Genomic DNA, 22,857 nt, shown 5'->3' with positions numbered 1-22,857 from the left:
TCCTCGTTTCTCCCTGTGGTGTATAACGCAGCAGTTAGTAGCCACACAAGGTCAAATGGTTGCACTTCATCATGTTAACTGTAGCTGTTTGTTTGTGTCTCTGTGTGTATTTATGTAAATAGTGTCTGCAGTGGTCAAGCAGATGTGGGCAGTCCAGCAGGTTTCAGACAGTCAGTCACTGTTTTGACTGCAGTCTGATGCATCTGGACATCTGCTGGAGAGAAAAAAAGTGTTACACAAACAACAACTATATTTACAGTAGACCAAGATGAGAAAAACAAAAAAAAAAGATCTTGATGGTTTGGGCTGTGCTTGCTCAGTTCAAGGATAGCCAAAAGCGTGACCACCAAGTATTTGAGCTACCGCGTGAAACCCAACACTGAACAACTATTTGGATGTGGAGTAGAGGTGGAGAAACACAAGCCTTTTTGTTTGGTCTGGGAGGTTTTTAAATATGAGGACGGCTTACAGGACATTTTGGCTGACCAAGGTGGTCTAACCAACATTAAGTGTTCTTGAGTTGCAGGTAAACATTTGAATGCACCATGTAAGTTCATCGCGCTTTAATACATATGGACTGTATGTGTAATCATAATGGTTTATCATTTATTTAATTTTACAATAAAATGTTAGACTTTAAATGACTATTGGTCATTCTCCAATTTCCCTAACTGTTCTAAGACTTATTTGATGAACAATTAGTTTTTGGGAGCCTACTTTCTTCTATGTAACTATAAAACCTTGTACAGTTACTCTTCTCTTTTCTTATATCCAGGACGGTGAGGTTTGGGATTTTGAATGCTTACTTTTCTTCTTTAAGTCTTGTTACATACGACTGAAGCATCTATATTTAATATTTTGCATTAAAGACCCCCAGTGAAAATCAAGTCTTAAACTTTGTGGTGTTTTTCAAGACATATCAGAGACATCATGAGCAGTCATCAACATGGCTGGGCCTGTCTGTTTTTAAACTGCAGTGTACAAAGAACAGGCTGAACAACACGATTTCAGATTGGCAGGGTTTGAGACGTCACAAACCTAAGGAGCCAATCCCGTTAATGGACGGGGTGACACTATGCAGATCATTATGTGTAACCTATGGCAACCACTTCCAGCTGTAACCATCATCGTAATTTTTTGAACTCACTACTGACTAACATTAACGTTACTGCTACTTATTATTTAATTTCAAGCTAGCTAAGTTTCAACAAGTTGCCACTAAAGGATGGCAGAGCATAGCATTTGCATAGTAGGCGGGGACTTTTTCATGAGGGAATAGGAGGAGATACCTTGGGAGGATTTTTAAAAGGTAATTAAACATAATTGCAGAAAAAACTCATCAGAAACAATTTATTATTTCAAGCAGAGCATTTTATGTCTTAAAACATGACTGGAACGGGTCTTCAACATCGGTGCACAAAGCTACTCATAGAACTTTATGACTCTGCTCTGAAGCTCTCCTCAGCTTTCAGCTCATCATTTGTCATGTCTGGCATTAAATTTGACAGTTTTGAGCATTCTCACTGTCATAGTGTTGACACTGTTTGCAGGAGGCAGCTTTTATTCTGTGAAAAACTCTTACAGAAGCGCTGTACACAACCTTTCCTGTACCAAACAGCAGATAGACCAGCAAATAGCTGGCAATAGCAGCAGATCATTTTGAGGATAAACAGTCAGATATACAAAGGGTGAATACATTGGACCTGCATTCCTCCATTGAACACAAACACACTCCAAATGAATGTTTATGTTATTCCTTATCTGTAAGACCAACTGTTTGCTAACATGTTTCCATATCAACAAGAGTCTGTGATATGTCAGCGATAGGCAGTACTGCAGGTTTAATCTCAGAATACATTTAGTCACTCCCCAAACAAAAAACAAAAACTCATGGATAACAAAAACAAGTTTTCCATCAAGGTGAGACTATAGCATCCACAGAGCCAGTAGCCATGGCAACAACTATAGAGAAAGCAGAAATAGACCAGGTAACTGATGCTATACTGAAACATAGTGGGAGAGGCTGGGGGTGATTTTAGGATGTCTCATTTCTCAGACTCGGGTTAGACGACATCATATCACAAAGAATGACGGTGTTAAACAACTTTAAAGCCAGCTGTAAAAGCTGCAACATTTGAAATGATACAAAAAAGGCAAAACTTGCTCTATTTTCTATACATGTCTTAATTAAGCTGCTCCTGCCTGTTTTCTTTTGGTGTGTCACTGCGTGTGTATGTGTCTGAGCTATGAGTTGGTATATATTTAGCATTACAGAAGTATGTGTGGGACTTGTCTGAATAGGGGGAGGGGAGATCGACCTTAAAAAGTCAGCAGAGAGAGAGAGAGGAATGCAGGCAGCTGGTTTGTGTCTGTCAGTGCAGCACAGAGAGCCTACAGTTCTGGACTACTCTCTCTCTCTCTCTCTCTCTCTCTCTCACACACACACACACATACATACATACATACACACACAGTGATGAAAGAACGATTTATATGGACCAGCAGAGTGTGTGTTTGGTCCACAGGCGGGCAAAAGGAAGCTCACTGGCTGACATCTCAACTACTTGGACTAAAACTATATACGAGTGTCTGGCCAGAAAATTCTGTGCAGTGAGATGCCAACATAATGTTGTTGGGAAAATTGTATGGAAAATAAAATCATATCAATATACAGTCCATGAGAGCATAATGAGGGTGTACATAAGTTTTGTTGAATTTGACACAGAACATTGGAGAGTTTATATACCTCATCACCTCACTGCTGATGGAAACTATTGGGAACACACAGACAAGCCCCTTCTGTACATGAACTGAACCCCTGAAAATATCTGGACAACGCAAATGTATGATTAACTTGATCAGGTCATTAAACGGACTATAACTGCCTGCCCCCAAAGTCCATTTAATCTCCAAGTGAGCTGATGTGAGCATGGAGCAGGTAATTGCTGGATGATTCTCCAGGTTTCATGATCTTTGCTGCTTACCTCAGCTGCCTGTATCAGGTCCCACAATGATAGTTTGCCAGGGCAATATCCGTGTTTATATGTGAAAAAACACATATACATGCTTTTGGGGCCCTGTACTTCAGAACTGTATATTTGAATTGAAACAAAGATAATGGGATTTGGTGAATTTCAGTTATAAATTACTTCTTTTTAAGAAAATGTGGTGTGAGCGTTGATCACTCATCTGGTAGAATTTATTGAGTTCATGCCATAGCGGCAGAGTTCGATTCCTACCCTTGCCCTTCGCTGCTTTCTTTAGGGGATTCAGAGGCTCATTAAAGTAATTAAAATTCCACCTGTGGGGAAAATGAATGTCCATATACAGTTTCATTTCAATCAATCCAACCGTTGTTGAGACATTTCACTCAAAACCACAAATGTTGAATGTTGAGTATTGTCAGAGAACCACCAATGTATTTAAAACTTCACAGAAGCTCATCTGATAGTGTGGAAATGTTTCAATTTGAATGAAGGCAGAAGACAATGCCTACCCTAGAGCCAGCATGGCTTAAAATGAAACCAAAGATGTTTACATGAATAAAATGAAATAAAAGTATAATATTGTCTTAAAAGGGTTAACATTGTACGCAGATATAATTGCACATTGTAAATTGCATCACCATAAAATTGTATTTTATTGTTAAGTGTATGAATGCAGGTCTTAAATGTTATGTAGCCTAAAGAACTGACAGTAGAACACCTCCTACCAGCCTACAAGCTATTGCACTGATACTGATACTGTCTGCCAGATGGTCGCAGGGTAAACAGTTTGTACACTGGGTGGCATGAGACGTGTGTGGTAAGTGTCCTGAAAGGCAGGGAGCTCCCTGACAGTAGTCTGCTCCATGGTTGTCACCACTCTCTTGTGAGCAGAGAGCTGCCAATCCAGAGATGCAATGCTTCCAAATGCTATCCATGGTGCGCCTGTAAGAGTTTGTGGGCACCATGGTAGGTCACATGGTCGAGTGCATACAATTAAAGCAGAGCCCTTATCCCAGCGGCGCAGATTCCGTTACTGTCTGGGCTCTTTGCTGCATGTCATCTCGTCTCTCTCTCCTGCCTTTCATGTCTCATTTTGGTTTTCACTATCAAATTAGATCAAAATGCCCAAACAAAGAAAAGGATACTTGGTGCAATGCCAAACATATTTTGACATGTAAAAAAAGATAAGCGGGCACTCTGATCTAATATTAATGTGTGGTGAGTCCAACAGAGATCTACAAGAGACATGCACTTGAAATTGCTGACCTTTTCAACAGGATAATGGTTACCTTCTGCATATCGCTGTAGTCCACAATGGTCTTTGGTCGAGGTTTTGGTCAAACAACACTAGGACTTTGACTTTCTGTCAATATGCTAGTTTAGGCTCGTTAGTAATAAGAGCCGGGGTTGATGTGATTTCAACAAACCTGCTCATTTAAAAGGTGGGGGCAACCCCTGGATGTCAGGAGTCAATGCCTGGGCACAAGGCCCTGCATGGACTACAGTTTTTAGGATCAATGAAGAGGATGTTGAGTAACCTCACCACCTTGTCACTGGGCCACACTCCCCACCTGAGCAGCGCTTTTGCATTATGGAAGCTCTTGCTTTTCTTTTTTTGTTGAATCATTAAAAAATACCTGGCTATAATCAAAAACTCAGCAGTGCTGTCAGAAACAGATGTGTGTGGGCCAAAGCAGTTTAGCAAGGCAGCTGTCACAAACAGGTAGCTCCGCCGTTATGCCACCTTTGCCATTTTAAATGTAGCCAAGCAACGGAGGCGTACAGCCGTCCCTGTGTGTGTTTTTACATATTTAGTTAGTTATGCCATTGTGGAAGCAAAAGGTGCATAAGGTGTAAACAACAGAGCAAGCTTCACATACAAAAACATGGTGCTGTTCCACACTGCTAGCTACACTGTTTACACTAATGCCGTAATCCTGCCTTGAACTGGCAATGTAAAAGGGGCTAGTGTGGCCTGGATGTAACCCTACTTATCAGGGGGTCAATGACCTAATTTCAAAGGGAGGTATATTAAGTCCCAGGTCCATGGCACCAGACATTTTATGCAGTGGATCGCACCAGATTAAAGTAGACTTTCGCATTAATTCATGCTTATTGGTTAGGGAGTGACAATGTATATTTTTGGTCACTGTGTCTTCTAGGCACTTTGTAATGTAACTCATGACAGAGTCACTGTTACATAATGATGTTTTCATCAAACAGGTCCGAAACATCTGTCAGTGTATAGTCTCAAACAACTGTGGTACCTCAACACTGGACGATTATGTGGAACTGGTTTGTCCTGTTTGAGTCTTTGTCTGCTTGAAGCAGAAGAATGGAGATATGATCTGCTTTCCCAAAGGCATGACAGGGGAAGTTAGGACAGGAGCGGGTTCCTATGCGAGTTCACCTGGATCAGGTAAGCTAACATACTGATAATATTTTAACTCAACTTTTGAATATTGGCAGAAAGCTGCATCAGCGTGGGCACTCTGCATACCATTGGTATACGATATGATATGATCTTCATCTTTGGCTGCGGCCTTTTCTGCTTTCAGTGGAATGTAAACAACAGTTAGAATAATAGAGGTGAGCCCTCAAGGGAGGTATTCTCTTTTTCTGAAGTATTAGAGCAAGACCCTTCTACTACCACTTAGAGCATATGTGATGCTAATATTGCAACATCAGAACCACATCCAAGTGTGAGTAGAAGTAGTAAAAATGGCATGAAAACTCTCAAGTAAAGTAAAACTATCTCAAATGAGTGCTCGAGTGATTGTACTTAGATTTCACCACTTCTGAGCATTGGCCAGGTGGAGGTTTAAGAATTTGGTTGGTTGTAGTTTGTGCCTGAATTAAACAATTCTAGGAAAATGTATCTTCCTCAATGTTTGTTGAGCACAACAACAAAATTAAAATTAGATTAAAAACTACATAAAAACACTTGTGTAGTTTGGGAACTTTTTCATTATCCAGCACACTTGAAGAAAAAATTACTGTTTTGGAAACTTACATTGACATCGCACTGAACATAACCATAAAAACAAAATAAAGATGCTACATGTCCCCTCTGATCAACTTTGTTTAATAGACTAAGTTCAGCAGCGCGGTAAATCTCCTTTATTTAGAACACACAATAAACCTTTTCTCCCCTCCCCCACAGCACACACACTCACACACACACACACACTGGTCTTGGAGGTGAAGTGCTAATTGATGCAAAGTAATGGAGGAGGTGAAGCAACAATGGCTGCCCTGCTAAGCTTTACAAATAGTTTTGCCTGTATGCCTTGTGTTCATCTCAAGATGTGTTTTTGATTAAGAGTCGATGGAGGGATGGGAATAAAGAAAATAGCAGATAGGAGAAAGAGAAAGAAAAAGTGCTGTTGAAGAGGAACATGGAGCATAGAGAAGGAAGAGGATTAGGAGGGGGGAGGCCTCCTGCGGTTTTGAGGTCAAACATACAGCTGTGGTCTTCACCTTTCACTATGGGGGACTCAGTCACACACACACACGCACACACACACACACACGCGCGCGAACACCCTCTCACACACCCTCTCACACACACACACACACACACACACACACACACACACACACACACACACTCCACTGTGATCATCACTCTCTGTGGGAGTTTGACCTAAGCCAGATGGTCACCACTGTCTCTTTTTATGACTCTCTCTACTGTCGTGTCCATGCTAAGCCAATGTTTTTTTTACACCTAAAAACTGGGCTTTTTAAATAGGCCCTCCAGAGAGAATACTTTTTAAAACACAAAAACACATGACTCCAAATCAATTATTTATGAATAACATGCTTTCACAGGAAGTTATGTATTGAGTGATGTCTGTGTTATCTTATTTTGAATGCCAGTGGAGATCACCCAATGTAGGTTAGCCTGTCTTTAAACTGTTACTTAAAAGCTAAGATACTGTTTAACATTCATTATAATATGCATGAGTAAAAGTATAGCCAAGATATTTAACCCGTCAGGCCCTCTTCTGGGTAGAGTGGTCTAATGATACAGGTCTCCATAGCAGCTGATACTGTTTCCTCCTTCTCCATGTCCCTGCTCTCTCCCTATGCTATTCCATCTCAAGTCTTTTTTGAATGATCCAAGTTCCAAACCTGGGCACTGCATCGTGTGCATGCTTAGATTACGGCCTGTGCAGGACATAATCATATGTCTTCAAATTTTAGGATTATGGCAACATAATTAACATGTGCTCTCCTGTTGGTCGACCTGTCTTTTCTATGTGCTGTGTGTCCATACTTTTTTTCTGGACATAGAGCGATACATACTAATGCTGCTTTTCCGGTCGGGTTGGAGGATATCTAAAAAGTGACGTAAGTTTAATTAAATGAGTTAAAATAATGTTACTTGCATTATTATCATATAATTCTGTTAAATTAAGAATTGATGCAACATCCAAAGTATAACAATTAATTAATTATTTAAATTTCAATTGTGCTTTTTACTTCAGATCAGTAAAGGCCTAAATAACATACCTTTATGTTGAAGTCCCTCAGTGTGTCTGGTCCAGTAAATGTTTCTTCCCAGAGGGTCAAAATTCCTCCATCCAAGGGAGCATGCTTGTGGGATTGTGTGTTTCTAAAGATCATGCCAAATCACCCTGTGCCTAAAATGTTTTTATCAGGCTCCAGACATATGTTTTCAATGTTCTTTAAATATGCTGCCTACACTCACACACTCACTCACACACACACACACTCTCACACACACACAAACACACACACACACACACACACACACACACACAATACTTCTGTGCCAGATAGTTATAATAAAACCCCTCCCTTGTTTTTTCCGAGACATTTTTTTTGGCATCAGAATGCATGTGAATCAATTTTGATAAACTGGGAGAAGTGATGCATAGCTGACTGATGTTTATCAATACTACAAACATAGGAAGAATCACCTGTGGAGAGCACATTAAAGTGCAATGATGGTGTTTATTTGGCCTAAAATGCACTTTCCTGACGCACTTTCTCCATTGGATTGGAAATTACCCTGGAGGCAGCTGGAGTGTTCACTCTGCAGATGTTGGAACGAAGTGAGTACGTGTAGATTTAAAAATGTGGGTAGATAAGGTGAAATAAGACAACAAAAATTCTATTGTATTTAATTACTTTTTTCAATCTTTGTTTCAATTTAAATATTTAGCAATTCAACAACTCTCATTAATCCAAAGATTTCTTATGAGTAATAAACCACAACAATCTCACAAGTTTAAAGTCAATGTTAGATGCTAAGTCTTAATTAGAAGAAAATGAAGTGGAAAATAACAAGAAACGTATTGAGGTTTTGCCTTATTTCTGATAAGATGCTTTTAAAGAAAAACATGAACAAGTCAGTAAATATAAACCAGGGTTAACCCATGGTTTGCAATAAGACAGAAATAACAGTGTAACACTAAAAGTGGAGAAAAATTTATTTTACAAATATGCATGAATGAAACATTTTTTTTACAGTTACATACATTACAAGCTGTGAGGCAAAGAGTGCTCTGTGTTTGTGTGCGGTAGTTATTCCTCCGCTCCTCACGACATTGTGGTCAAACAAACCACTCTCTCTCTGACTTGCTGTGGCCTGGCTAAAACCCTGTACAGTTTTGCCTGCTCTTACAAGCGCACACACACACACACACACACACACACACACACACACACACACACACACTGCCTTTGCAGTCTTGTAAATTCAGGTTGTGTTGTTTCCAGCAGCAGTTGAAGTTTATGAGATTTGGAAGGGAGAAAACTGGCTGCTCAGGTCACGACATGGAGATGCTTTGTGTGTTTGTGCGGTTATGTCTGTGAGCATGCAAGCGCATGTTCATTTGAAGGACTAAACCAACATATTTTGAGCCATTTAATAAGAATTCTATATAGGTTTTATTACTTTCAGCCCTTTTTCAAGACCTGGGTGTCCCCTTTCTTCTACCTGTATACCCTATATATATATATATATATATATGTATTTATTTATTATTTTTTTACAGTGTGACGATAATCACAGAGACTCTACAAAAGGGGATTATTGTGACACATTTTAATGGCACAGAAATGCACTTGAAAGCACAAGCTAATTTTTAATGTCAGCTAGTGGCATGGGTGAGAACTCCGACCTCTGTCACCTTTCAAATGCACAGTTTGTCAGTTCAAATGATTATTTTGATATCTTGTTTGATTGGTTGTCTTTTTGTTTTCTGAACCAAAGCATGAATGTGACTCTTGAAGGTGCACATATGACCTTCCTAACTAAAAGACATACACATTACTTTTAGATTTTTAAAAAGTGGACTTTACAGTTTCAAATATTATGCTTATAGTTCAATACAACATGAGAAATTATGCCAGTCTGTCTCTCACAACACTAAGATGTTTGTGTGATAGCGAATTAGGAAGAAAAAGGACCGCATGCTACATGTAAGAAAACAGAACGGTCAGCAGCTGTGATCTTTAATCACTAATTTTCAGCTCCAAGAGGGCAAATATATAAGACCCTATTTCTCTGGATTGCCTTCCCTTCTTTTTTTTATTTTTCCCTGTTTTACTGCATGCCGTAAAAGTTAAAGCCAAAACCTGCTGGGCAGAAAACACTAAAACGGCAAACAAGAGCTGATCACGAACATGGGTGAAAGGAAGGGGAAGGAAAGAGAAAAAAAGATATTGAAGCAAGATTTTCAGTAGACAGACTTACTGCACAGTTATATGGTTCTAAATCGTATACAGTATGGGGTAGAAGAGAGGAGTTAAATTATTGTAACATGGTAAGACAAGTATTGGGCTTGATCTCATAGACCACTTATAAACAGTTCAGCCTATAATCGAAATGTTGTGATGCCAAAAGGGAACCCCAAAGTAAGGTAAAATGATTGAGGAATATAGCGAGACATGTCGGTCAAGAGGGACCACTGCTGTGATGATCTCCTAAGATACCCATAACACATTCACAAACATGCAGTCAGATAGGTATTTCTCCAGTGGCAGGCTCATTGGCCCTCAAGACACCAGATCAATGGTAAGTAGATATTTCAAAGACTGCACATCACCCCACAAAATAAGACATGAATCAGATAAAAACATGTATTTTTACAAGGCATACTGTTTGAGAAATGTATTGAACAACTTAACATATCACAAAAATATAAATGGGATGTTATGTTATGCATGCCATTTTATGTTATGTTATATTTCTCTAATGGCAAGGTCAACTAGTTAAGTTGTATACAGCCGACATTTCACACCCTGGTAATTGTATACAGTCTACAGTTCTATTGCTCAACATTGAGGCAAGAGAGCTCAGAGGAGAGAGACCTCTACTGGTCATATTCAGCTGATTAAACCTGAGGTACCCTGCACTCACACATACAGTATTTTTTAGTTATACAGGCAAATATAATTAGTGATATAACGTAACTTGTTATCCATTTACAATTTGGATAATTATAAGATAAGATAGACTTTATTGATCCTCCATTGGGGTAAATTCACTTGTTACAAAAGCTAAAAGTAAAAGACAGGGTAAAACAAGTGATGGATAAAAAAAAAGGGCAAGACAAAACGAAAGGCAATATTAATAATAAATATATACACAATGTACCCCTTTATTTAATTTGTTTAAAGATTTCTAATTGAGTGTTACGGTTTATATTGCTCATAGTTAAATATTTGTTGATGCCTTTAGAATCCAAAAACAACAAATAATAACCAGAACCTGCCTTGAAACTGTATAAGCATGTAAAAGAAGACCCATTGAATATGCTTTGCATACAGCTATTCGCTCTTAACAATAACAATAATAACTTCATTGATCCCCAAAGGGAAATTCACTTGTCTGGCATCTATTTTACCACTCTTACTATTGCTAGTTGGATGCACAGATAATATAGAACAACAACAACAAACAACAAAAAATAAAACATAAAATAGCTATAACTGACAACAACAGGCAAATTGGCCTATTGTAAAAAATACTCTATATTTTACCAACCTGTTGTTTTGTTCGAAACTTATTAGGCCTAATTCACAAAATTATTATAATCATTATTAAAGGGCAGGAAAATATTGATATCTTAGATATGTATAGATAGATATCTTTTCGTATGTAGCCTACTTGAGTAAACGAAAATAAGGACAATATTGTAACCAAAAGAGGCAAGCTTACAGAATAACCGCGAGTGCAACAGGTGTGTCATCTCCGTAAAGTTTGTCCCTGCTCGGCTGCCATCGAAGAGCTGAATACTCAGAACAGCACAGAACTGTCAGATACAACTTCTGCTTTCACTGCGCGGCACTGATTGAGATATTAAATGTCATAGCTCAGGGTTTCTTCCGTGACAGTTTCACATAGTTTTTAGGTCTCTTTCAGAGTCGCAGCATATTTAATGTCTGCCACGCTCTCCTGAGTTCAAATTCGCAGTCGTTAAGTTTACTTAGCTTCTTTAGCAGTTTTAGCCTTGAGCTAGCCAACGTCAATTTATTACGTTAGCTTTACCCTTACAGACTCGACCTTCATGCTGTATTTCTGAAGTAAGTACAATTCGCCAACGATTTAAATAAAGAAGTTGAAAAATGTATTCTTGGCACTAAACGTACAATCGCTATTTTCCCCAGCTGACAGAGCACGTCTGCTGATAATTAGCTAGTCTGTCTGGTCTGTGCATAGCTTAATGGTATTAAGGTTAGAGTGATATGGGGCACGGTGTTGATGTTGATGTTTCCAGAGATACTGAAACAAGTGAGAAATGCATGGCTTTGCTTTTAATATCATGTATAGCATCGGATGGGCATGGAGAAACAGTTCCAAAACTTTACAATATTTTTTATTGGGTATGAACTTGTGACATAACCTAATTATAAGGATCAATTTATGTTAAAGGTAAAAAGAAACCACTCCCGCTGTCAGTTCACAGTAGTTAGGCAGCATGAAGACATTTGCATAAAGGTTCAATCTTCAACTTGCAAATAGTTTGACGAAATCATGTTTGGTCAAAACCCTAGAAGTACCGTGGACCATAAGACTGTTAAGTCAAACTATGATGGTAACATTATGTTATGGTTTGAGAATGGTCTGTCCTAGGTTCACAAAATTGTATCTTTAAATGCAAATACTAAGTTTCCCTTCAGTATTCAAGTAGAATACAAAATGCACATTATTGGTGGAAAAACACTGATTGCTGACATTTTGCTAGCTTTGACAAAAATTACACCCTCACTACCACTGCACTGTTTTGATTGTTATTGTCACATGATAATTTAGCTTACCTGAAACCAGTGGATTTTTTGCTGGGCTAATAAATAAGGACAACTATGACTATGCTAGTCCTGAGCCAGAGAATAAACCAACTCAAAGTATGTACTTATGATAATGTTTAATGTTTTACTATGCAATAAATTTAGTCTTTATTGCACATGCCACACTTAATATTTGTCAAGTAAATCAAGTATTTGTTGTTTCAAACAGATGTTTAACAGTAAACCCAGATGAACCAAAGATGTATCAAAACTGGGCAGAGGACTGTATTTTCTCCTGCATACTGATTTTTTGTTGGGAGAGAAGAGAACAGAGCTTTGGAAACATGTTAATAAAGATACCATCAACATCCTGTGCAATGGAAAGTCTAAAGTGATGGAGAAAACAGAGAGGTAAACATACACACAATCCAGAACATCCATTGGAAACATGTTGAATACGAAGCAAGATACCCATGTAATTGTGTTTCCTTAAGGTGTTATCTACACTACATGTTAGATTAATTTCTCAATCTAGATTAAATTTAAATTGCTCTATTTAGCAACTTTAACGTCATTATTCAGTTTAATGACCCTTACTGTTTACAAAAGTTTTGTAGAGATGTTTGTGAATGTTAGTTTTATATGCTTACATAAAAAATGGTTGGTGTCATTATAAGCCTCGAAAATACAACTTTACCTTTATTGAGTATGTTTTGGAAATTCAAACTTCAAATAAAACAAATTCTCTGGATATTTCACGTATGATAACCTGCATCCTTAAAAGTTGGCAAAATGTCATGATAGGTTGTTTGATTGACCTCAGCAACATAAGACCCACATAAGTAGAGTGGCTGGCCAGTATTGTGCCTCTGCATTGCAGTTTTGCAGTATGTGTCCAGCTCAGTGTTTTGTAGACCGTTGCTTTTCAGTCATTTGCAGTTGTTGCTCTCCTCCCTGGAAGCAGAACTGCATGTCAGGGCCTGCAGGTACTGAACAAACATTTATTGGTTGATGGATGAATGAGTTTGAATTTAATCCAACTTTTACAGAACTCATGCCACTTAAACTAAACTAGACACAACTATAGAATTTGGCCAGGTTCGAAACTTAATTCTGGTGTTCCTATTTTATGCATTTGGACAGACACTTGCTAACCAAAGGGCTTGTCACATCTAAATACACGGTCCAAATCAGGGTATAATAGCAATTTATTTGTCTTTGTTGATGGCAGCCCTGTGGGGGAGCAGGCCCTCACGCCTCCAGAGCGAGGACAGCTTCACATCTGGCAGTCAGCAGGCCCCAGTGTGCAGCTCTGTCCAGAGAGAGTGCTCCTTTCCAGGCCTGTCCTGCAGGCTGCCCTTGGAGAACACCATGGACTCCTGCTTACACAGGGTGAGAAGGGTAAAATAGGGCTCTTATGTGGCAGACTGCTCAGTTACTTAAATGCAAGTTTAATATCTTGTTATTGTTACCTTGGTTAGGGCTGTCGCAGTAAAGGAATTTCCCCTGCCGTGATTTAAGATGGCTCAACTGTGCATTGTGCGGTATTACCGTCATGTATTTTTTGTTCTTCCAAATTACTCAATTTATGCAGATTTTAGTGACAGCCGGCCTAACAACTGCTCTGAGAGAGAGAGAGAGAGAGGCGAAGACCCCTGTTTGAATAACGACTTAAGAGTGCTGCACAGACATGTAGGTCTGTGAAGCTGTTTAAGCATATCAATATATGTTTTGTTTGTTGTTTAATTTATTTATTTATTTATTTATTTAGCCAATCTTCACCCTAGTCTACCACTATTATTGGCATTGTAACCATAAGTATGTGTCTGTTGTTGTTCATGTAACAAGGACATATGTTGTTGTGGTAACAAGAACATATGTTGTTGTTGCTCTCTTTGCCTGTCTCTATCCTGCATCTCCTTCTATCCCATTTTCGGCCCATCCAGTCGAGGCAGATGGCTGTTCAACATGAGTCTGGTTCTGCTCGAGGTTTCTGCCTGTTAAAAGGAAGTTTTTCCTTGCCAATGTGCCAAATTGCTAAGTGCTACTCATGGTGGATTCATGTTGGGCCTCTCTTTAAATAACTTAACAAAGAGTCGGTCTAGACCTGCTCTTTCTGTAAAGTGTCTCGAGATAACCCTGGTTATGATTTGGCGCTATACAAATAAAATTTGATTGATTGATTGATTGATTGATACAGTACACCGTAAAAATGACGCTTGAGAGATGCAGAAAACACATTGGTTATCACCTTCTTAAAACTTAATTACCATCTATAAAGCAGCACAAGCAACAAAGTCCTTCCTGTCACTCACCGTGGTGTAAATTTGTTTATCCTTCATCCACGGTCGGAGACTGATGTGGTTCCATTGGTGCTGATCGTTTACCTTCTTCCTCCCGCCACTACGCATACCAGCCTTTTTACCGTCTTTCTCGGACATAGGTTCAGTTTTACTTTTTCTTTCACTCTATTGAAAAGTGTCTCACCGCTGCTTCTCCTGATTTTTGTTCTGCAAATTAGAAACCCTTTAGCATTCAGGTCCTTATGTTTTCTCCACCACAGCGACCTATAACTGTCATGTGAACCGTTTGAGTGAAGAGAAAAACAGTGCTTCAATGCTTACATTGGATAATATTTATTTTTTATTAAGTTTTCACATTTTATTTAATTTTCAGTTGATTTATTGAACATGGGGTTTTAAGTAGGCAAGCTACAATATTAAAATAAATAAATGAATAAATAAGGTGGTGATGATGGTAATGGGGTCCATTCTGCGGTTGGCGTCACATCACAGCGTCATGCGGTCACTGTGATAGCCCTGACCTCGGTATTAGAATACTTATGAAACAGTAATTACATAATGCATTGGAATGCTGGAATGTCTAAAAGTTAGTTTTCTCCAATAATTGATTGTGTTCTTTTAGATTGAATGTTCTAAACCTGTGACAAACCATATGTCTGTTTATCAGTTTTTGAGAATTGGACATAACACAGGTTATACAACAGTTAGCCGCAAGTATAACTGTTGTAGAAAAGCAATATCACACCTCCCTTTTGATATTGCTTAAGTATAAGTAACCCGAAACATTTAACGTATGCATATACACGTTTCACATAAAAATTTGATATCATTATCCTAGTAAAGATTTTATTCCTGGATTTTTTTTACGTTAATATTTGCCATTACTCAGTTGTTACTGTCTCGCAGGTGGTCTGGTGTATTCTTTTGGTGAGCTGTTGTGGAGGGATCTAAGCGTCCCAGTGTCTGATCCAGTGCTTGAAGTCTCACTGCTGAAAAGGAAGGTGGTCCGTGTTGCTGCTGGTGGCTTTCATTGCGGAGCCCTAAGCGACCAGGGCAACATCTACATGTGGGGCGAGAACACTGCAGGACAGTGTGGGCTGACTGAGAGTGAAGCTTCAAACATCACAGGTCTGTTATCCCACTTACCCTCTGTCTGTTTGTCCATCTTGTCATCGTGTCCCTCCTTCCTTTTTTCTTCCCTTAGTGCGTCAATCCATTCCTCGATTCCTTAAATCCGTGGTTGAGAAAATGTTATTTTTTTGTAGACATTGTTCCTTCCTCTTTTGTGTCATCCATATTATTCCTGTACATTTTCTGTTCTCTTACTTATGTAATGAGTAAATTTGTTTGTCAGTATTTATCAAAGTTTTTCCTAATACAGATACCATTATTGGTATTGGCCTCTGATACAGCCTAGAATGTGGCATCGGGTGGCTGCGAGTATGCCAGTCAATGCACCAATCTGATATCATAATTTATTGACCACCTCCAAAAAGTCAAATAGAAAACAAACAACAGTGTGGTGTTAGCAGAGAGTGACATTTTATTCAAAGCTAGCACAAAGTCAGCAATGCTTTTCCCACCAATAATATCTACTATTACATATCTTTTGTACTGGTATTGGAGCGGTACTGGGCAATACTCCAGTCTAGTTATTTGATTAGGAATCATCAAAGAAAAAATGGCATCTCCAGTTAATATATGTAGGGAGATATGTTACGTAAAATATCTTGTATCAGTTTCAGAGCCTTGTCCAGTCCCTGTGGTGGACAGTGAGGTCAATCCTCCAGCAGTGGTTCGGGTGGTGGATTTGGCCTTTGGACGGGAGCACAGCCTGGCTCTGTCAGCCAAGAACGAACTGTGGGCGTGGGGAAGTGGCTGCCAGCTTGGCCTGGTCAACAGTACCTTCCCTGTATGGAAACCACAGAAGGTAAGTTTGGGTAAGACTCAATAAGTTTCAGCATTTCAAATTCGTTCTGATACAAACAGAAACGTCAGAAAGAAAATCTTTGACTCAACCCTGTTGTGGATATTGAAATTCCTTTAAATGTGCTATACATAATATTATATCTGGTGAGAATAACACTAAATATGTGTACTGTCTGATGGTGAATTCATGTAGTTTTTGTATGTGGGTGCTTTAATGCTCTTGACAAATCTGTATTTAGATTTACTAATCATCTTCATACTACAACGTAGGTGGAGCACTTGGCAGGAAGACATGTCCTTCAGGTAGTTTCTCTTTCTGAAATCTTCGATGCCACATTTGATGACATAAAATACTATAGTTCGTGTCCATAAATACTGTCTTATTCCCCACAGGTGGCTTGTGGTGCCTACCACAGCCTGGCCCTGGTTCGTAGTTTAACTTCACAGAACTACAATACCCAGAATCCTTCTGAGAAAATTGAGCGGGGCCAGTCACCTCAATCCTTTGTGATTGAGAGGGATAAGTTGTTGGCAGCTGACGCCAGTCACTACTGTCCCCTAGGGGTGGAGCTGACTAAAGTAATTTCAGGCGAGGTAAATATACACCCACCGTCCACTTCATTAGGTACTCCTAAAAAATCTAATGTAATCCAATACACCATCTTAGCCATAAGATTTGCTTTTATGTTGCTTGTAATGTACAGGCTATTTTCTAAGCTGTCATAGAGGTGTTAATTCAATGATATTTCAGTGTCAAGGTCATAAATGTTGGTGGGGCTGTACTGAGCTGCATTAGATTCAGAGGTGTTTCTAATACTCTGGCCCCCCTCTCAAAAAATTAGAGACACATCTCAATATAATTTAGTTCAGTACAACACCACCTTTAACTATGGCCTCAGTAATAAACATAATTGTATTTACACACTTCCGCCTTTTTTTTCTTTTATGTCATTCTAAGCAAGACAAAGTTTATTAATTGAAGCAGGATTTGCATGAAAATACCAGGTGCAACCAGGATATATGAGGCAATTAACACCTGAGATCATTATATAGCCTATGTTATCCGATCAAGTGGACAGCTCTATGTACAGCTGTTCACATAAGGCAATAACGAGCCTCTCCAAAAGCATCTTCAGTGACCAGGAGTGATTGGATCTCACTTCCCAAAATAAGCACAGAGCCCCAATAACTTTAATAAGACTTGAAAAACATTAAATGATAAAAAAAACTGTGATGCAGAATCGCAGCACAAAGAGAGGCAGAGCTGCGGTCATGTGCATGGGCACAGAGGGAGAGGGGGTTATGGAGTGAAGTGATGATAAGATATAAAACTTTGTTTTATCATGAAGCCTGATGTTCTTCGACAGTCCTGAGGTTTATCAGTGAGTGTATGGACTCCACTGCAGACTGGAGTGGAACAGTAAAAAAACAGACAAAACCCAGATCCATGTTACGAAACTGTCTACTCACTGCACTACTTTATTGTATATTAACTATGTTGATATGCTTGTGGATCACATCTATCACTTAAGTAATTCAAGGCATTTGGAGACGTAGTTTATGTTTTATAGTGGCTGTGCTGTCCACTTGGGATCCGATCACTCAGAACACATGTTGACACCAGGTATAAACAGTCTATGTCAATGGCTCTATGTCAGACTGTTGTTTTCTTTGCTCTTCTAGGAGCCTTTGTGTAGTTTTGACACCCCTCTTTGGTTTGCTTTCCCAGACCCCTCCCAGAAGAAGCCCCAGACCAAGGCTTCCACGTGGTGGAAAGTCAGCTGACAGTAGCCCATGCACCAAGCTTGAGCCCCATGAGGACACTGACCCTCTCACTCAGGTAGATGGCAGCCACATGTCCCACCCCCTGCCAGCCTGGAGAGCCAATAAGGACTCCGCTCTCCCTGATGAAATGGAACTTCAAAACCATGTCCAGAAAAACTCAAGTCTCTCATGGGACCACACTAAAGGGCCAGGAGATACCGACTCACTGAGCAGTTACACTTCAGGTTAGAAATTCAGTTCAGCATGTGCACAAATACAATTTGACTCTGGTCTACAAGGCTCTCTATGCACAGAAAAATACACAATAATTAGTGTATAGTAAGTAGTGCAGCTTATTATTCTTTTTCTCTCTTATTGTTTTTCTACTAGCTCAGTGTTTCTGCTAGTATTTTTTCTAGCGGGTGGGGGGGTTGTTAATTAATTGATCGCAGTTACTGGCATATATCAATGATTTCTGTGAGAAGCACATCACATGTAAACTTCCACACTCTAATTGTACTCTTTTCTTCACTGTATTAAGTTTTAATTCACAATCTACTTTAATCTGATCACTTTGCTTTGATTCAGTCCCCCAACACACCTGCACCTCTGCTCTCTGCACAGCTGCTGGCCCCGCCCCCTCTTTCTGTCTGTCTCTCGGTCTGCTTTGTTGACTGCCTTCATCAGCAGTTTGTTTAATTAAGTTACAAAAGTTAAATATTTTCTCTCGCAATTCAAAACAGCACATGAGCCACGTGTGCACGAGAGATATCATTAATGACGTAGCGATCAAAAAGATGGATCAATTGTAACCAAATGACATCTGCACCTTTTATAAACTTTATAAACAGCGACAATCAATGCATTTACAACAGGGACGTACGGAGATACACAATATGATTGTTTAGATTGCGTAACAGAACTGCATATGATTGTGTGTGGACAGAGAGCATTTGATGTTGGACCCTCTTTTGCCGTTAGAACACTGTGTGAGGAGTAAAGTGGTCCCGCCGTTGTTTATTTTGTTGCCACGACTTCACGTGTGATTGATGTCCTGTGACTCCTGTCAGTATTTCAGTGCTCTTCCTCAACGAGGAGAGTGGGCGAACGACTGTTTATTTGGAGCGGACATCTCTGTCGTTTAATTGCAACTTCAGGCACGTTGAATCTGAAGCAGCGGCGGCAATAATTTTGCAGTGGTTGCGGAAACACTGTAGCTTGTTTATTGTTGATGTCTGGTTTTAACAATGTTCGATGTTTTATTTTATGCTTTTATTATTTTATGCTTTTATTCTCTGTAAGGTGACCTTGGGTGACTTGAAAGGCGCCATCAAATGAAATGTATTATTATTATTAATATTATTAGTTCACAACTATTTATCTCTGTTATTGTTTTTGATTTGCCTGTTAATTTGTCTGTTTCATTTATATTTTCCTATCTTTAGTTTTTTTATTCCTTCTCTTGCACCACTATTTTTTCCAGATGATAGCTGTGTTTCCTCAACTACATCCACGGATCTATTGACTTCCAGTTTCAAAGAGGACTTACAAATTAAGAGTCAAACCAACAGGTAAGGCAGAGATTATAAATAAAGCACTGTTTTTGGCCAAGAATTTTAGCAAGGGCAATTAATCATTGTTTCAGTAATCTTGTGTGGAGTTGCTGCTGAAATAGCTGAAGGAATGTTGATATAGAAATTTTTGTGGATCCTCATTTTATTCAAGTAATATTACATCACATTTATGTTTAATCTCTGTGGTAGCTTAAGATAGTAATGGAGATTTTCTACAACTAAAGATACACACTCGATCCACATTCAAAGATGATTCTCACCTACATTTCTGCTGGTCTTTGATCTTAAATCCTACAGTAACAATGGAGTGGTCATGCCGTACTCCTCCTCCCCAGTTTGTTTGGAGAAAGTTCAGCTTTTTCTTGTGGCAGAGAAGCAGGCACTGCAGGGGCAGAAGAGCTCAAGTCTCACAAATATAAACCAGAAGGGGAAAGCAGCAGCAAATGGGAGACGCTCCCTGCCTGGAACACCCACCCGTGGTAGGAATGGTAGGGTGTGAACCGCTTGACAACACTTTCGGGAAATTTACTCACTTGCACTTACACTTAGATTTATACCTTGAGCCCTAAGTAGTGATGAGACTATAAGCTAAGGTTACCATAAAGACTGGAATAAGTTCTTAAATAAGAAATATCCAAAGCATATAAAAACTCCTACTTAAGAGTATTTACATTTCTGTTTATGTTTACATGAAAAAATGTCACAAAGTGTTTATTAACCATGAGTTCAATTAACATGCTTTTGCTAGCTTTTTTCTCTCCGTTTTCAGCATAACAATCTTTTGGCTCCATCTTCATTTAGAGGGGAAAGATATATTTTGTTGACATTTTTCTCATTTAACTCTTTGCTAAAATAAATAAGTGTATTTTCCCAGATATTTTACTACCTGTAAAAGGTGAAGCTTCACCCATTGAGCAGTCCAAGCAACAATGAAAAATAATGATGAGGACAGCAAAACCATGTCAAAAGTCACTGAATATTGATGTCATACAACTGTGGAGGCGTTATGGATGCTAGGCACTTACTACCATAATCATGTTTTCCTCGTCAAAATTGGTTGTTGGCCTTTAAATGTAAAGTGTCCCCCAACACTGTAAATACATCCCTCATGTGGTACAAATGAAGTTAACTGTACGATCAATGAAGGGGAGTGCTTTGTTGCAGCCTGGCTAACAAGAAGGAAGAATATAAAGGTTATCTCAAACAGCAGCACACGGTACAATTTCAGTCTGTGCTTGCTTTTTAGTTTGATACACTGGACATGCGTTTTTGAGGCCTTACCTTATCATCTATTTAGCTCAGTCAGTAAAGCAGGCAAAGTCCTCGTCGCATCAACCTCGGGTTTGACTCCCTGTGATGCCCACTCTTTCTTCCCAATATTTCCTGTCACTCTTCACTGTCTCATCAAATAAAGGCACAGGCAAAAAGCAAATGTTATATAAGTCAAAATCACCAAATGTGCATGTCTATCATGCTCATCTTGAGATAATAATATTAGTTGTTCGAGATAACATTATGCTGTACTTTTACAAGGGGAGAACATGAAAATATCTACACATTAAAATTCTGAATGTTCTTGAGTCATAATGTAATTTGTTTTCGATTCAGAGAATGTATGAGAAAGGATTACAGAAAGGGAGATACAGGTTTTGCCCTTTACGGAAATTTGTAATTAGCCAATACAGCAGACTAACTTCCCCTTTTCTGGTTTTCTCTTGAGTTTCAGGAGTTTCCAGATTAAAGTTTCACATTAGTTAAACCTTCCAGCATATAGACATTTTTTCAGTTTTAGTAGTCTCCCATATCTTTTTGTATTATTAAAGATTGAAAAGCAACATAACCTAAAAATAACTCATGTTATGATGAGATTCTTTACTCTTTCATGAAGCTTAAGAGTTTTTCTTTTACTTTTACTATTTCTTGCTTTTGCCATATTGTTGTTTCTGGGATTTCCTGCTCTGGGCTTGCTAACCTCACCTTGGAAGAGTTTCACAGCTCTTAGCTACCCCTTTTGAGGTTACAGGGTTTTACAAGTTAGTTCCAGAGGATCTCAAGTATTTAGGGTGTGTTCATTCCAAACCTGTTCAGTGCGGTTTAAATGTGTTTGCAGATGCAATATTTATAATCAGGCTGTTGGGGTAAATGAAAGTGTGAACTGGTGCAGTTTGTATGTGGAGAGAACACAACACACAGCAGCGACAGGCTTAGGTTATATTTGTTGTTAGTAACACTTTGTGTATTTTCTTTATTCATTTTTGCTATATCCATGTCTATGAAGCAGACACATCATCTACTTCCTCTGACAGTTGGGGCTGTTGTTGGCTGTTCTTACATATTACAGATGAAGTGCATTTGCATTTTGCACTTCGACAATAAGTGAAATGTAAATAGTTGGTGATTGTTCAGTTGATTGAAACAACACTGTTTCATTTGGGCTTTACCATTAGATATGTTTTTATGTCAGGATCTCCAAGACGACGACGGCCTTGTGCCTGCATACCATCCTCTGTTTGTCAGACCCAGGCTGCAGCGCCAGAGGAGGCTGGAGATGGGTTGCCATTTCTGGAAACAGAAGTGTGGAGCTGGGGTCGCGGGTCTGAGGGGCAACTGGGCCACGGGGATCAGCTTGCCAGGTCTGGCCACATAAACACCTGCACACACTTATAATATATTCCAACTATTTAATTGATAGTGAATTGTAATTTGTTGTACTTGTGATTTAATTTCATTAAACTCCCCTCATTTGAACGTCATAAGATCCCAATAATGATTACATAGCCAACACACATTTAAAATACCTTTAACCAATTTCTCAGAAGCATCTTTTGACATGCTTTTTATATTTATTCATTAAACAATGAAGTGTTTACGCTGTAACTGTATAAAATATTTACTTTAAATGGGAAGGGATGATAAAATAAATTTTAAAGTCACAAAGAAATAAGCACAAGATAAAGGAATTTAAAAAAGACTTATTTAACTCATAACTCATTGTCCACACAAGTCAGGTACACATACTTACTCTTGCGTGTGTAA

General features: G+C 38.9%; 1 protein-coding gene across 2 annotated transcripts in view; it reads left to right on the top strand.

Annotated features, from left to right (window-relative positions):
• The first annotated feature begins 11,289 nt into the window (after positions 1-11,289).
• Positions 11,290-22,857, top strand: part of LOC138592164 (alsin-like) — a 33,291-nt gene continuing 21,723 nt past the window's right edge. Inside the window, exons 1-11 of one of the 2 annotated variants that reach the window (XM_069662840.1) lie at positions 11,290-11,546; positions 12,481-12,662; positions 13,483-13,643; positions 15,461-15,682; positions 16,294-16,484; positions 16,754-16,786; positions 16,877-17,077; positions 18,213-18,492; positions 19,731-19,818; positions 20,119-20,300; positions 22,286-22,454. In XM_069662840.1, coding sequence (XP_069518941.1) covers positions 12,646-12,662; positions 13,483-13,643; positions 15,461-15,682; positions 16,294-16,484; positions 16,754-16,786; positions 16,877-17,077; positions 18,213-18,492; positions 19,731-19,818; positions 20,119-20,300; positions 22,286-22,454 — 1,544 coding nt within the window. In that variant the 5' untranslated portion in view covers positions 11,290-11,546; positions 12,481-12,645. Of the gene's footprint in view, positions 11,547-12,480; positions 12,663-13,482; positions 13,644-15,460; positions 15,683-16,293; positions 16,485-16,753; positions 16,787-16,876; positions 17,078-18,212; positions 18,493-19,730; positions 19,819-20,118; positions 20,310-22,285; positions 22,455-22,857 lie in introns of both variants that reach the window. The other variant, XM_069662838.1, reaches the window with a different exon arrangement.

Source organism: Semicossyphus pulcher, unplaced genomic scaffold (assembly GCF_022749685.1).
Source record: "Semicossyphus pulcher isolate SPU_LCO1_2020_fin unplaced genomic scaffold, fSemPul1.0.p SCAF_15, whole genome shotgun sequence".
NCBI lineage: Eukaryota > Metazoa > Chordata > Actinopteri > Labriformes > Labridae > Semicossyphus > Semicossyphus pulcher.
The sequence above is the reverse complement of the archived record's forward strand: the minus strand, read 5'-3'. Positions and strand labels throughout refer to the sequence as shown.